The 17,358-nt window shown below is 42.3% G+C and overlaps 1 protein-coding gene across 1 annotated transcript; it reads right to left on the bottom strand.

Annotated features, from left to right (window-relative positions):
• Positions 1-629: 629 nt before the first annotated feature.
• On the bottom strand, positions 630-16,693 carry LOC121615099 (segment polarity protein dishevelled homolog DVL-3-like). The gene is made up of 15 exons (XM_041949275.1): positions 16,143-16,693; positions 14,344-14,413; positions 11,668-11,783; positions 10,861-10,973; positions 10,054-10,189; positions 8,617-8,707; positions 8,420-8,489; positions 8,014-8,153; positions 7,238-7,314; positions 7,019-7,086; positions 6,741-6,890; positions 4,352-4,483; positions 3,774-3,941; positions 3,400-3,603; positions 630-1,931 (listed from the first exon to the last, which is right to left on the bottom strand). Exons 1-15 carry the CDS (start codon positions 16,301-16,303, stop codon positions 1,573-1,575), a joined length of 2,055 nt encoding a protein of 684 aa, XP_041805209.1. The 5' UTR covers positions 16,304-16,693; the 3' UTR covers positions 630-1,572.
• Positions 16,694-17,358: the final 665 nt, after the last annotated feature.

Genomic DNA, 17,358 nt, shown 5'->3' with positions numbered 1-17,358 from the left:
CGTTCATTAATTGTTATGTCTATAGTAACTATATTGGGTAGTACGGCAGGCTAGTACCCTTTTAAAATGAATTTGGGACTATGTTTGCATTTATCCAACTTGCTTATTTAATTATTCTTGAGCAACACAGTGGTACTTTTCTAGATCCAGAGGTGGATAGCTGCTCTGTAACTCACCCTCAGTGAACTGGGGCAAGGAAACTAATTTCCCTGGGAGGAAACAAGAAGTGTTTGTCCTCTAAGTGTTGCGTGGGTGGTCTTATTTTTTTCTGTCCTGGAGAGTCCATCTGATTCAACGATTTTGTCCAAGTTGAATCAACTCACCTCTCTACAGGAGTTTCCCCCACCTTCCAACCACAGAGAGCATTTTTCATAGGGTCATTCAATTCTGAAGCAAATCTAAAAGCACACAGGCTGATCCTCTTAAACACAACCACAGCCCACACACACACATCTGTGCACCAGATTGCCTAACCTTCACATTCCTGATCTTGGACAGTCTAAAATCCACTGCCTTTAAATGCAAACATGACCTCAGATACTGTGAAAACACACACACATAGCAGCAAACGTTCTGCTTCAAAAAAACATCCACAACCACTCAAATTAAAACACAACACAAAGCAGCACTAAGTCATAAAACTATATTTATAAATAAAAAGACATTTTTTTCCTTGATAAAAGAGTAGTGTGAAAGACATGGTAAGAAATTTTTTCTCACTATACATTATCACAACAGAGTCTGAAATAGCTCTGGTTAAAAGATGAAAATGCAGCTGTGTAGTGTAAAAATGACTCTTGAAGCTGGATGCTCACGTTTAGCGTTGAAAAATGAAACTAGTTGTGACCAACTACGTATATAATAAAACAAATGCGCTCTTACAGTAAGAAGGACTGCAATTCTCTTGCACTACATACACATTTTTCCATTTCTTTCTCTCTTAAGTCAAGCAAACATTTAAAAAGTCTGAATAAGGTTAACAGTTAGTGTTCATTTCAGCTTTCTTTCGGGGAGTTCTTTTTTTTTCTTGTTAGAAGTCGGGGAAATTGAAAGAACAGAAGGAGGGAAGAGGCTTCTTTCTCTCAGTTTTGACGTGAACAGGGGTGGAGGAGGGCAGAGAATGTGAGATAAGGAAGACAGAGAGGAGGGTAGAGTGAAGAGAAGAACAAATGAAAAACATCCATGTAGAAAAGCGCTGAGTCATCTTGCCCAGCTGTCCAGTTCCGCTGCCTCCCTCCCTCTCTTGCTCTTTGTCCTTACTCAAACGCTTCCCCACCGAGGAGCAGAAACTGAGAGAGGCGCTTTGGTTCCATCTTGAGCAAGGGGGTTTCTTCACTGAAGAAAGTATGGCCACTACTACTAGGAGGAAAAGCACAAGAGAGGAGTAACACTTTCTCTCAGCATACACAACAGGGTTGGTTCCATTTCTGCTTTTAGTTAAGTGGAATCAATGTCTTGGGCTACAGCTTTTGCAATCTTCCCTCCCTCCTGTCCTGTCCTGTCGTCCTTCTCGGCCTTACAAGGTAATGAGAAAGCCCAATCTGCTACTTCGTTATCGGCCTAGGATCTGTGTTACATGACATCAACAAAGAACTCTCCGGCATTGCCCACCGCCAGGCGCAGAGACTGGCGTGAGGCGGTGAGCTCAGGAGGCACAGAGGCGAGCTCTCTGCCTGGTGGGGCACCAGGTGCAGCTGTAGACAGATGTGGCGGTTGGGGGGGCAGGCCAGGGGGTCCATAAACAAGGCCAGGACCATAAGCTATTGAGTGGGAGTTGGCGCTGCGGTGGCTGACTGAGCTACGGATGCTTCGCTCACTTGGGGGAGCCACTGAGCGCTCACTTGGAGCTCGGTGGCTCCTGATCTCCGTTTCACTGCCACTGCCGCCGGACTTCCGTCCCTCGTTCTTACTACAGTTTGAACCACTGCTTCCTGTAGACAGAGTAGAAGAGACAGTGATTATTATAAGTGCAACATACAGACACATGATGTTTTTTTTAATTAAACCCGACTGACCTACTGAGTGAGCCACTTACTCCCATCTGCATGTCAGTAAAGTGACGCAGGCAGTACTGACCCAGTTTGTAGGAGGCTCTCAGGAGAGCTGCATGACTAATGCAGACATGGCCACTGAGCGTTCACTGCCTTTCACAGGCAACGCAGCTCTGCCATTACTGAAGGCAATTGCATGTTTTCATTTTATTACCACAAACAAATTCTTCAGACTGATGAATTTAAAAACCGCAACAGTTTCTATGCTTAAAGGAACGTTTTGACATTTTGAGAATCACACTAGTTGCCATCAAACCCACAGACAGATGAAAAGATACATTTTATTTTTAGACAGGCAGGTTTGGGACTAATTTAACACCAACTACAAAATAAATAAAATACACCTTATAACAACTCAAAAAACTCATGTTGTGTCTTGTAACCTAATAAACTATCCAATACATGCATGTTAGTAAGCAACCACAAAATGAAGACAGGCCGTTTGATTTGTAGTCAGTGGACCCAGCTGTTGTTGGTCAGTAAATATCTCCACTGCGTAAGCAAACTGCTCCTAAAACCACTATGTCTGCTTTTCTACTTCTACCTGTTAAAATACACAGAGTAAAACATGTAAACAAGGCAGCTTTGGAGCTGTTGGAAGGAATACATTTCACTCCTTCAAGTCTTTGAAGTAAGCTAATTTAAACATGCATGGGACCTATAACTGTATCTCAAGTGTGGACAAAAATTTATGTTGATACGGTCATCTGGCTGTGGGTAAGACAGCAAACAAGATGTGAAACACAGCAAATGTTGAGAGTATTCCTTTAAATCCCTCTGTGACACTCTCAAATATCTCTCTGGAGGCTTGAAAAGTGGTTGTTAAAGGTCTGTACTTTGCTCCTTGTCAAGAAACGCAGCTGTAGCTGTTTGCGTGTATTCATATCAGTTGCAATGACTTAGACAACTTTTTACTGTTTTCGCATTGCCCTCATGTAAGCGCTGGAGCTCTGCTTGAAGAATCATATCTTAGAATTGTTTTGAATGTGTTTGCAACATAGTGTGCGACACAGTGTTGGTAGCATACAGATGAATAATTGAGAAAGGGAATTTGCAATCACTGGAGGGTTTCTATTGACATTTTGATCCATGAAACCATGAAAAGTTCTTATCATCAAGATCTATCATTACTGACATGAACTCAGGCTCACTACTGCTGTAGTTCTTTGTGAAAGAACAAACTACAAACTTAACAGAGAAGGGGATGAGTGTTTGACACTCATACGATAACACTTGGATGGAATATACAACGTATAATATTAATATGGCATTCATTTTATTCTCCACTACCACCCTTTCAGATTGTTGGTTGTGATGAACACATGGTGCATGGTCTCACTAAACTCACCGCTGTGCTGGCTTCCTGCACTGCCGGCGCCTGGTCCACCATGGAAGGGCTGTGGCAGGTCGTATGGGTGTGGAATGGGGAACTGGTAGGGCATGGCCATAGGCCAGGGGGCAGCCCCGGGATGGGGCAGAGGGGGGAGAGTGTCCTGATCTGAGGCTCCCCCACTGGAACCATCATGGTCATGGAGAGACAGGTGAGTCATGTCTGAGGGAGATAGAAGAAAAAGCTGTAGAAAACGTGTGATGTGTACAGTCTGACCTGCTGACTAAGTAGACACTGCAGGGGGCACAGATTCAACTGAACCACAACACTTTGCTTTTACTGTGAAAGCTGAGAGCAGATCTCAGCTAATCAGAGAGCAGAGTGCCACTCACTGCCGCAGAGGTCTCCAAAGATATAGTAACACTGCTCAGAGAAGGTGATCTTGTTGACGGTGTGTCGGATGTAGCCGGCCTTCAGCAGGTTGCTGGCGTATTTGCGGGCTTCTCGGCGATCTGAGAACCCTTCCACATGATGGAAGAGCCAGTCCACCACGTCAGAGCCTGAGGACACAAAGACGTACACACCTCAGGTACTGGACATGGGAATTTTGCTCATCATGTCTGTGACTGCTTTGGTCAACAGTAAACACAAATATGTTTTGCTGAATGTAACAAAATACTGCTATGATGAACTGGGAGCAATAGGGAAAACTGTAAATGACACTGTTTTGATTTAACAGCGTTTTCGGAGTGACACAACATGGCGGCGCCCCACAAGCAGTAAACAATTAAAAATTCTGAATTTATATTAGAGGCTCTAAGGCATCACTTCAGCCACATCACGGAAACACACTACATAATAGTCTATGAACTGAACTGAGCAATAGCAAAAGAAAAGAATAGAGAGTGTGTGAATACAGATGAAGGAAAAAACAAATGCTGGACCGTGGCCTCTGCTCTCACAGACATACCAATAAAGGCGTTGGCGATGGTTATCTTGAGCCACATCCTGTCCCGCACTTCCAGACCTGACTCTGGGCAGGCCATGGCCTTAGCAACTGTTGCCATGTCGCTGTGGATGGAGAGGTGGAAGTCATCGAATCCTGGGAAAGATCAGGGGACACGCCACAAGTTACCACAGGAGCTGAAGTAGTTTGGGTCTGATCGCTCTCAAATTTGTATGAGATTATTATGTGGAACACAAAAGAGACAAAGAAATGAATCTCACACAAGTGTCAAAAGGGGACATTTTGTTTGGTTTCCTACAATCTTAATGGCAACACAGCCAAATGCTGTTGTGGTATCGAGACAACTCCAAAATTTCCCTTAAATAATATTTGGTTTCCTGTGGTCTGGACTGTAATTCGACCCATGTTCTGTCTTGACCAAGAATCACACTGGATTAGGCAGGATCTTTGTTTGAGGAAGGACTTTTGATTCATTCAAGCTCGGTTGTAGTCCAATTCAAACACTATCACATTGTTACATATCATAAGGCTAAGGTTCACTGCATTCCAAGATAAGATATCCTGAAAAAGTGCTCTAATTTACCTTTTGGTGTTCCCACTTCCCCTCATTCTGTCTACTGTATGTCCGCTTCACTCAGTGATTTCCTCTCTTTTTCAGGAAGCATTGTGACCATCCGCATGTTCACAAGGGCGTGAACATCTTCTCTGGGAGTATTGTAGATATAACTGTTTGATTGTCTGTAGACACTGTTTCTGTTTTCAATAACTTGTGAACCAGTACATGACTTAAATACATTTTCAAATCCTTGAAAAGGAGTCACAATTTACAACTTATTTAGTATTTGAGAAATCATTTTTCACATCTCTAGTTTGAATGCTTCTGGCAGGCTGTTGCAGCTGTGCACATTGCCAACAGTTAAATCCTTTATGCAAAACTCAACCTTTTAAGCGGCTGCATTGCTCCATGTACTGTTGAGGCTTTAATCAGTGGAGAAACAGTTGAACCCATCTTGTCCATGACAGATTTCTGCCTGTATGACCGTTGAACACTGGTTCAAAAGAGTGAGTGTAGAAAGAAGCCATTGCACTGACTTTAAGGCACCAATTGAACTTTAAAACTGATATCGTAGATAGACATTTTTCTTCTTTTAAACTTCACTATAGCTGCACTTGAAATAACTCCTGGCAACAATACAGTTGGCCAAGTATCAAGTCTGTGAAAAATACATCATTAAACTATAAATTGCAGCTAGATGTGCAAGGTGCAACAATATATATATATTTTTAATTAGCTGTGTTTGCATCAACATATTTTCATGTACATTTTGAGATATTGCATCTGAAAACGTTGATGGAATCAGCAAAATTCAAAATAACTTCCTTTATTTTTTTGCCTTTTTTTAAAATAAGAACGGGAGAAGGAAACACCTTTTCTGAGTATCAAGCCTTCTCCTTTTTCTCCTTCACCACAACCTCAACTTCTCTTACTTCTCTTCTCTTAGCCTGTTTCTGACAACACTACATTTTGCAGAGCCTAGTTTATTTGATTCAAACCACTTGATGGAAACATGCTATTTGCAATTTGCATTTGCTTTTTTTTTTTCTTCAAAAGTTTGCTTCAAATTCGCTTGACAATTACATGGCGACACAACCAAAAGAATACTTAAATTATTTAGATTTTTTTCTAACGCCTTTCTGTAGCATGTGATCTTGTAAAATTTATGTTCAGTCTAAGAGGGAAAATCTACAAAAATGTGAGTCACACCAATCTGGTTACGAAAGTGTGTTGAGAGAGGAAAGATTTTTCTCCAGAAAGAAAGAAAAAACATCACTATTCTTCCAAAGATTACAGGGAAGATGAGTGTTGTGAGTTATGGCTTAGTTTTGACAAGAGTTATTGAGCAGATGGAAGCTGTGAGGCTGAACACAGTAAAAGCTGGAACAGAGAGCAGTCACAGGAATGCAGTAAGAGGGCAGGGCCACACTGAGATTTACTAACACCACTGAGGAATATACTGATATTACTGCATTTTAGGAGGTCAGAGGGTGGTGGCTCCAAAATGAGAGCTGATTGTTCAAAAACCTCCTGAAACACCAACAATCCTGGAGGATTTCATGCTTCATATCATAATAGTGTTAACAGTCAAATGTATCTAAGTGAATGTAGGTTATCAAAAATCCAACAGAAAACATAGTACATGCTGTAAACTGATAAAAACAGAAGGACAGAAAAACAAAAAACACACTGCAAATTCAAAAAGGAGGACGCATGTGAGCAAAAATCCTTATCAAGACAAAGGGAGGTGAATGGAAACTGTGACTAAGAGTTAAGGTTCATTGCAAGTTGTTTTGAGTAAAAGTGCCACAACAGGCAGCTGCAGGGGTGACTCACGTTCAGTCTCAGGGATAGAGCTGCTGATGGAGGAGCTTGTGGAGGTGACGGTGCTCATGGAAGGGCTCATGCCATACGCAGGGTACACCCCTGTCATGGCCGCCGTGTGGGACACCCACGCAGCTGGGTCAATGGGCCGGATTGGCTCACCTTTCGAATTAAATGTAGGATACGCAGTTAGATGATCTTAATCAGAGCAGACTCACTAAAACAGCATTTGGATGTATCCATCTTGTTGAAATGAAAAGGAAAAAAGAAACAATGAGACAAACACTCACTCCTGGGCAGAGCGAAGCAGCTCCGAGGGTTCGGGTCCCAGCACTTGGCCACAGTCAGAGTAATGGGGCTGGTAACAACCAGAGAACAACACATTCAACTTTACTAGATCTCAGCTATATCAGTGTTTTGCACCTGCATTTAATGTAGGAATATTTCAATGAATCTTTATTAAAGAATATGCAAGCAAGTACAAATTTGTGTGCCTGACTGCTGCTTACCCTGGCTTGTGCACTATGTCCCTCAGTACTCGAACTGCATCGTCATTGCTCATGTTCTCGAAGTTTATGTCGTTCACCTACATGAATAAAAATTAAAGAAAATAATCAAACAATCTCTCAGGTTGTGTACATATTTGTGCAGGAATATGCATCATTATGACAATATAAGATGGGCCTAACACTATTGTACACACTATGCTGTATTCCTACAGTTTAACCAGGTATAAAACTCTCAGAGTTACAGTTATTCCAGTAAGTCCTACTATACAAACCCATTACTGGAACTGTTCAACATGCTGTGCCATAATGCATCTGGGATGTGGGTTTTCAACAGATGATGAAAATAGAAAATGATCATTAGAGCCATACACAAAGCTGACTGAAACATATTGCTATACAACATGCCACTTCTATATCATATGTGACTGCCATAACAGAAAAAAGGGAAATGAGAATAAAGGGAAAACAGACTGCAAAACAATATTTCATAAAAATCATAAAATTCAGAAAAGGTCAAAACCAGATTTGGTTTAATCTTTTACACATGGCCATCTGAATAAAAAAAAAAACTTGATTGGTCTCACATTACTAAGTCCTTTGACTCCATTGCAGGTGCTGGCACTAAACCCAAACAGAGCACGCACTGACTGACCCACACACACACACACACTTTCCTGGTCCAAGTCCCAGGTATTCACAGACACACATTTTTTCATCCTCTGTGTGCGTCTCTCCCCCTCTCTCTCTCTGTCTTACACACACACACAGACACACACCTGCAACAGCATGTCCCCAGGCTCTATGCGTCCGTCGGCAGCCACAGCTCCTCCCTTCATGATAGAGCCGATGTAGATTCCTCCATCTCCCCTCTCATTACTCTGACCTACAATACTGATGCCCAAGAAGTTGTACTTCTCTGTGAAGAGGAGACCAAAGGACAGTGTGTATCCAAGAATGAAATGAAGCAGCGGTCAAGTAAGTAAAGATGGAAAAGATGACCGCAACCTGCATCAATATGGAACAATTTGGTTACACTTGTACATTTTCCAATCTTGTGAGAGGAATTTTTGAACTTAGGCTCAGAGCGTGGTTGTATAAGGAGGCTTTATTCAGAAAAGACTTCTTGTACCAACAAATCTAATTGCATTCTGTGTGCAGCTTCCATATGCCCAAGTGACTTACCCATGTTGAGAGTGACTGTGATGATGTTCAGAGACATGGTGGAGTCTGTAATGCTGCTGAATGACGAAGACTGGAGGGAAGAATGATGAAGATTGGAAAGATATAAAAGAAAATGAAAAAAAAGAGTCAAGAATCACAAACTGGAAAACAATTTCAATAAAGAGGTCTGGGGCTGATTTGCAGTCCTGTGGCCTCACCCTGTCCATATTAGAGGCCTTAGGCTTCCGTCGGCGACGGCGGTGTCGTCTCATTAGACGAGAGGAGCTCTGCTCAGTGGAGCTGCTAAATCTGAATACAAGAAAAGAAGAACAAAAGCAATATTAGACTATTATGCAGTTTTTCTGTCGCATGTCTATTCATTCTGTTTTAACAGCCCAGTCTCAGGCCATCACAGACCGACGTTGTGTCCTGCCCTTCGGCGTCTCATACGGACCAATGCCATAGGGTGTGATACAGACGTACAAGCCTTTAGCATCTGTGTGAGACACACCAGGATGTAATCCCATCTGCTGCAATATCCTAAATGAACTTAAACCTAACCAAGTACTTTTGGTGCCTAAACCTAAACAAACAGTGACAGCTTTACAATGTTAACCATGTGTTAGAAAAGCTGTCTGGTGGGAAGGCTTTGCGGGTTGCACATGAGACGCAGAGCAGCGTGACAAGGCAGCATCAGTATTTGAAGAGCTGGGATGAGAACGTGTTGGTTTGAATCTGGTATTTCTGCACAATTACAGATAAAAATTAGGCTGCACAAATATTATTAGTATAACACTATTTGTAGAATTAGATCCCAGTAGTGACTGTGTAGGATTGTTTCTAACTCGTGTGATCGCATTTCTAATAACTCCAGAGCTTTGGAAAGTCCAACAGTCAAAATTTAGGTTAAAAAAAAAAAAAAAGAAAAGAAAAAAGGAGAGATGTAATCATTTACAAAATATAAAGTATTCTGCTTCAGTCCATATTTGCTAGCTATTCAAAACCAAAATTTTAACCATGGTCAAATGTTCTGACTGTCTGTCTAACTGTCTGCTCTCCCGCTTGCACCAAAACAAACCATGACAGATCATACCGTGAATAAAAACACCTGGACAGAAACAGAAGCTGTTTTCCCCATGTAACTCGTCTAAACATCAAATTAAAGCCTGTCTGTTAACTACATACTAAGAAGCCATTGAAACACTTTTTCCATAATGAAAGTGGTGCTTGCTAGTAGTTAGGACTGGTTTTAACTGTCTGTAAAACAGCACCCAACCCACTTCATTTAGAAGTTATGACCTGACTGATCATCAAATCAGTGATGGACACAAATATCGAGAAATTTCTTTCTGTGGCGGAGAGAAACCCATATCGTGATGAAGCTTTTATCCAGATCTATTTGGAGCCGCATCAACAGGAAAACATCCTGAGAGATGCCTGAAGACTGAGAACAGCAGAGTCTCTAAAGTGGGCTGCAGATATTTCTACGACTCCTGGAGGAGAACCCCACAAAAACCACCAGACTAATCTTGCACTAATCTCTGCCAAGACCCATCAACTGCAATTCCAGATGCATTCCTCAAGCCAAAATGCCTGCTCTCATTGGGAACTGCACTTATGAACAACAAGCCGAAAAGCTACACAGGACATCTGACCTGCTGGTTGCGTCATCATCCTCTGAATCAAAGCAGGAGGTAGACTCCAGCTCGCTGCTCATGAAGGACGAGCAGCTGTCGTACTCGGCGCCCCCACGTCCCATTGCCCGCGATGAGTAGCCGTTCTGCCTTGCACCTGCAGTGGGACGGCATTACAATCAGGATGACACATGTATACACAAAGTACATGAAAATACAGGTGTTACATTAAAAAAGGTAAAAGCACAGAGAACCAAAAAAAAAAACCAACTAAAAATTCCATCCACAAATTAGACACAGACTAGAACTAAACTACAGGTTTCAGTTACAGCATAAATCCACAATTTTATATGAAAGTACAACCGTATATCCCATTTCAAATTAGGGGTCAGACTTTTTTCTCTTTATACTTATATAACCATGTCACAGTTTACAAAAATAACTTTGTTGAAACCCTTGCACTACAGATGAATTTTAATATAACTCCCGCAATGTTTGTCACACATTCATTAAGACTGATACATCTTGATGACTGCAGAGGACCTACATGTTATTCTGACTGTGCCCTAATGTTGCATTTCTCCCACATCATCATATGGTTACTCAAACCACAGATATCAAGCCTCTGCACAACCCTCACATGCTTACAGGACAGCAGGCTGGAGATATGCATTTCTTAAGTCACTGTGCAAAGCTTTTAGCTTTCGGCTTTTAATAAAACTGCGTAGGGCACCACATAAAAGACATTGCTAAGATGTGGAAATTCTGGAAATAAAACTGATACACAGAATACAATGAGAAAAACAGTATAGCAAACAGCTCTCTGACCGTGGTCGTTAGTGTGTTTCCGTCGCGGCCTCTCCCTCTCTCTCCTTTGCGACACCATGGAGCCAGTCTCTGTGTCATTGTCCAAACTGTCCCGACCGCTTGCTGCTTTCCCACTTTAGACGGAGACGGTGCACAGAAGCCAGAGGTAGTGTTAAAAAGAGACAGAATTACACTGCATTGTTATCAAGGCAGTTTACTTCATTTAACAGCCACCCATTAAATGCTTCTGCTTACAATCACATTAGTTACATTATGTCTTCTCTGGCTCAGTGCACTTGAGGTTACCCTCTGTAGCTAAAAATATTTGTCAAGAATTGCAATTCTGCACACTGAACACTTTGCGTTACTTGCAGATGTACCAGACCATACTTACAAATGTGAAAACAGCCAATGATTACATACTTTTTAACAAATAAAAAAATAAAAGACTGGCAACAGGAAGTATAAGAGAAAACTGTGCTCTGCATGACCAAGTCAAATGTCTGATTTCCAGAATAAAGATAAGCTCATGATAAGCGAGGAGAAGAAAATAGGTAGATAGTGTCCTCCTGGCCAGTCACAAGGTGTCATACTTTTCCATTCAATTTGCTGTTTCCTCTGTTACTGAGCTTATTAGGAAACACAGACAGACTCATTCAAAACACATGCACAGCGCCAAAAACAAAGTACGCACGGCATCTCCCTCATTGACAGACACAGACACAGACACAGACACAGAGACACACACACACACACACACAATACACAAAATCTCCTGAATGCCTCCTATAAGAAACACACCACAGTGTCTATTCTGAATATACTGACTGATAAGAAGGTGGTCTTGAGTCTCCAATGCCCCCGGTCCTCTCCAAGGGGGGTGTCGCCTCTAAACTATCCGCCACTGAGCCTGCATCTGTGTGGGCCCCGTCTCCAGAGACCAACTGTCAACAGACAGAGAATCGGGTCAGTCAGAGGGATGAGACAAACACTCAAGTGGAGCACACTGACAGACACGGAACAAGTGGGCAGCAGACCCACGTCAGAGCACTACTGTGTTTATACTGCACCACAGTCGAGGACTGGGTGGTATATCGTTTTAATGTCCCTGCTTAAAGGCTTGTCAGCATTTAGGGACTACAATGTAAAAATGAATTTGCTTTCTACTTATTTTTGCTAAAAGACCAAAGCTCTACAAAGGCAGCTGTGGATTCAATGCGTGATGAAAGGCAGAGCATGTGCCAAGACTTGTGATTTGTCTACCTGTCAGCGTTGCCTGAGTTACCCAAGTGTGGGAAAAAGTGGGATCCAATAGACCATGACTGCTTTTTCAGGGGAAATTATACGACGGGTAAATTCAAGCATTAGAATAGTGGGCTGTTTACATTTCCATCTTTTTTTCTCCTTTTACTTTGAGCAAATTCCAATGAACGTTAGTCCTGCTCACTCAAGATTCATTCCACCATGGAGCTTGAGTTCTGTGGCATCTTGGATGTTGTCCATATTAGATATGAAGCATGTACATGCATGATGTGCGTACAAAAATGTTTAAAGGCTAACATGAAATCCGTGTGAAACAATCTCCACTATTAGCAGGCGATCGTTAGGTAACCAGATAAAATTTGCTAGCTGTTAATGGCATTCGGCACCTTTTCAACAAGTACTGTACATTGTATCTGTTGTGTAATGGGATAGAAATACTGCTGTGTGAACTAGAGTGCAGTGCCTGGAATCTGGTTCAATTTCGTTTTATGCTCAGACACAGGCTGTTCATTTATACGTATCTACTATCACATTTTATGCTCAGCATCACAGCATCCATCAAGTTTATCACTTACTGTTTTTTTTCATAGTGTTTCAGCTGTACCATACACCCTTTTGAGCTGTGTAGTACCCTCTCTACATTAGACATACTGTACAGTTGAAAAGGCGTGGACATATTGGACATGTTTACTGCAGAGTCAGTATAAATGGGAAAATCCATGAACAACTAGAATGACTCAGTTCAGTTTCTGGGGTGACAGGGGCATCTAAAAATTTCTGATTAATGCATCTATCTGTGTGAGGGACAGGGAAAGTGAGACAGTGACTCCCAATGAAAGCAAACTGGCACAGAAGTGGAATTTGGCAGGGAGTAAAAAGCGACCCATCCACTAATAAAAAAAGAAAACAGTAGTTTAACTATTTTGAGCCACAACAGGGCAAACAGACAGACATAAAAGACGTAGACAGATTAAAGAATAATGAACACAAGCTCTGCTAGTAATTTTGATTTCCCTTTTATCCAGTTTATACGTATATACTGTGTTTGTACTGTTTCATTTTCACTTGACAGGCAGTCTACTATGTGTGAAGAAAGGGGAGAAATGTATTTACAGGACAGTTGAGGTGCACTAAGATAAGGTGTAAAAGAAATAATTCGATATACAAAATCTGTCAGCTGACATTAAAATACAACAGGCCAGATGGAGGGTGCTGGCCTGTTGTAATGTGATGATAGCGAGCCCAGCCCTCGGACCCCAGAGGACAATCAATCAGGTCATTGAAACAACAGATGAACGGTGGAGACAAACAAATGGACGTACAGTAACAGAGATAACATTTCATTGTACATGGAACATTTCAACAGCCCCCAAAAGATAACAAACAGATTAAAACACACACACACATAGAGCGAAACTGGCTTTGAACCAGAGCCAACCAAACCTCCACATTGTCTAATGAAAGTGACCACAACAGAGGGACACATCAGGACCAGCATGCTGGATTGTACACATGCATGTCTGGTGATAGCGCTGTGTTGATGACTCTCAAATAAAACTTGGAATTATAACCACACTGTACTTAATTAACCAAATGCATCAGCCTCTCACATCAAGACACAGAACACTCTCACTCTCTCAGCTTTACTCTCCCCACCCTGTGAGATTCAATCTTCTTGTTAGATGACATGCAGTGAGGCTCTTTGTTATGGGGTATTTTCCTTCTATCCTGTGATTTCACTTGCTCTTAATTCAATTTCAATGTCAAGACGAGAGGAAGGGAGGCTGTGCACCGGCACCAGATGTCTCTAGTGTTGTGGAGACAGGAGAGTTATTGCTCAGAGCCTCTAAATGAGACACTACATGCAAGTACATGTATGTGTTGCATGTGGTGACTAGCATGTGTAAGGACCTGCTTAAATTACTTAAAAAACATTGCACTGTATTGCTTTTTCTTAAAAAATGTCCTTAAAAACACAACAGCAGGGCGTTTGCATTTGTGTGTTGCTCCGAGGATCATTATGTGATAATGACATTATCATGCAGACGCGGAGGGCTTCTCCCTGGAGACAGAGTATGGTTGTGGCCACTGGTCAACAGATGGGAATCATTGTTATACATGCACGCACGCACTTGCCACACAGCCACTTGACCACACAAATACAGTGAACACAGGCAAGTGCACAACAACAAATAAGTAAATAAATCCAAAAATTACTCCAGGATGGATTTTTTAACCTACCCATGACACCACACGTCCATTAAAACAGGGCAGCTTAGCGTTGTCATCAGATATTTCCTCCTTTACCACCCTGTAAAGAGAACAAAGCTCTGTTTCAGTAAACCTTTACCGACACAAAAGCACTCTTAGGGCAATAAAACATGAGGCTGCATTTAGAGGCAATTGAGATGGGCAATACTTCCATTAGTCAGGATGGATACTGACAACTGGGACAACCAATGCTGATTTAATAGTACACTTACTACACTGTTTTCACACACTGCCAGCCAGATATATTCAATATTGCCTATAAAAAATGTCAGTGCTGATTATTGTGTAATAAATATATTTCCTAAATCTTTCTGCAAAGATAAAACTGCGCCTTGTTGCTTTCAGCAAGGTGAGGAAACAACATATTTAAGGAACCAAAGAAAGGATAAGAGCAACATTTCTGCATGCCACTGTCCTTTGCAATCTAACTGAATGTGGAGTAGGAACCAGTGAGTAGACAGGGTGCAGCCAACACACGTCTGAAATAAATCTGTTAAGGCATTATATAAGAAATCCTTAGTGTCTGTCTATACAGCGAATGCTGCTGAAAAGTAAAGTTCTTTGCTCTGAAACAACAGCCATGCAAAACACAGATTCGCCTGAATGTTTTTAACCAGTTCAAACGTGTGACTATTCAGCAAACGTTTTCCGATCAATCCTCAACAGATTGCTTGCTTGCACAATGTCAGACGGTACCGCAACAACACCTGTCAAACAATCCATAGGACAAATCAACCTCAGACTACTGGCCATGACCAGATTAGCTGCGCCTTTCAGAGCAGAAGGAATAGTGAAGGTAAGTGAGACTTCCTTTGAATGTCTTGGTAAATATGGACACCAGTCTCTATTCCAGTCAGACAGGTTGTTCAGTCTATACCACAGTAAAGGTTTCAACAGTTTATTTACAGAATATACCTTCACTCATACCAACATGAAGAGCTGTGGCTTCTTTTGAAAATATGTCTTTCCCACTTCCAAATGTTAAAAAGTTGTTGCCCCACCCTAGTTTGAATTTAGCCAAAAACAACTTTGGAAACCTGGCTGAAATGTTAAAGAAATAGCACATTCGGGGCCCTTTTTTTAACTCTCTAGAGGACACTGTCTGGAGGAACATAAAACGTCTACTTTTCAGCCATGTTTTAACACAAAAGGACACGCTCATAAAGCTGCCACAGTGATGAACAGAGCATTCCTGTGTCCAACTCTGCATTCCTCGGGCTAATAGACAACAACAGCAGGGGCCTGCTGGACTCACTGACTAGCTAACTGAGACTGGCCGTTTACATTCTGACATTAGCCTGTTAGCAGAAACATACCTCACATTCGCTACACAGCAACTGACAGCAGTAACGTCAGTAACTGGTTATTATCAGTGTTGTCAACTGCCCCTGCTTCCACTTTCTCTAATATGGATTAAAATGTCATTCAGGACTCTCGCTGGCGTTCGTGAAACTGACAAATACCAAACTTGGTCAGGCGAAGGCAAGGCACAAGACGCAGAGGATAGCCACACAAGCAATGTAAACAAACGGGGTCGGGACGCTAAACAGACCTGCTAACGATGGGAGCTCGTCGCTAGCAGCTAACAAAGGAACTGCAATGGAAGTAGCTAGCTAATGATCGACAGCCAGGTAACGTTAAAACTGATGACAAGCCAGCTGGAGGAGGTAACCACTAAGTTAACGTTAATCTAGCTGCACTAACGTACAGAAAACCCACGGTTGTTATGCTGATTCCATGTTAAACGCAATAAACCCTTTAACAGTTACCCGAAGTCATCGTCCATAGATTTGAAGAAGAATTTGTAATTTGGTTTCTTGAGGACATTTTTGAAGTCTGCCAGAGTGACTTTGTCCGCCGGCACCGACAGTTTCACCAGATACGGTGTCTCCTGGTCGTCGAGGTGGTAGATAATTTTGGTCTCCCCCATCTCGGACTGCGGCTAAGGCGAGGCAGGCAGGGTGCATCAAGCCGAGGGCCTGGCAGGCTCCCTCTCGGGCCCCGACTCCCCGTGGCGCTGGCGGCGGCTGTGCCGTGGTCCTCCCGGCTCTCCGTGGCTGACCGACACGCTACGTAGTCCTGGGTCTCTTTCCTACGCCAGCTCGTCAATGTTGCTTTACCTCCCTTTCTATCCAAACCCCCCCTTGCTCCTGCACTAAATGTCCTAACACCGTTCGCAGACTGAATCGCGTTAGTTTCCGTTTGTATTAAACTTCCAGTATGCCGCTGAAAGCTTGGAAATATCTGAAAAGCTGTTTGAAAACGCAGGAAAGATACAGTCTGAGAAGGCTCGGCTTTCCCTTCTCGCTAGCTGCCAAGCTCGATACTTTGTTGCACACGAAACTGCACAGACTCGTCCGAGCCAGTCTCGGAGGGGCGCCATCCACAGGAGAGGAGGAGAGTGACAGCTTTCCTGGGGGAAATATTCCTGCTGCAGTGCATGACTGAACAGAGGCGGTCATACGGATAAGGGCATTAAGCCCCTGCAGCCTGAGGGGCCGCCCACGTTAGGACAGACATCACGATGAGGATTGATGGCTAACAAATTTGCTAATCTGAAAAAAAAAAAAAATGGCTTGGTCAATCATCCTTTCTTCCATACCCATTTTTGTCACAGGGGGTCTACAGCCTATTTCATTGTGCACTGGGAAAAACAAGGGGAAACATCAACATTTTTCTTCCTTGTAGGTTTTGGGCTGGCTGTCCTCTGTATTTTATCAATTTCAATTTATGATTAATTAAAATTTAGTTTTACTTCATAATGATAGCATCTTAGCAGTAACTTACAAGCAAAACATAAATGTCCTTGTGCACTGTAATCAAACCAAATAACTAACACTTGGTACCAGTGAGGTGCACAGAAAGCTTTGATGCATTCATGGTGGCACAGTTCCAAACTGTGGCTAAGATCCAAAATTGTTTTATTTTGTGACTCAGACTCAAGTATGACTACTACACCTCTATAATAAAAAACACACAGGCATC

The sequence above is a fragment of the Chelmon rostratus genome, chromosome 12 (assembly GCF_017976325.1).
Source record: "Chelmon rostratus isolate fCheRos1 chromosome 12, fCheRos1.pri, whole genome shotgun sequence".
NCBI classification, from domain to species: domain Eukaryota; kingdom Metazoa; phylum Chordata; class Actinopteri; order Chaetodontiformes; family Chaetodontidae; genus Chelmon; species Chelmon rostratus.
The sequence above is the reverse complement of the archived record's forward strand: the minus strand, read 5'-3'. Positions and strand labels throughout refer to the sequence as shown.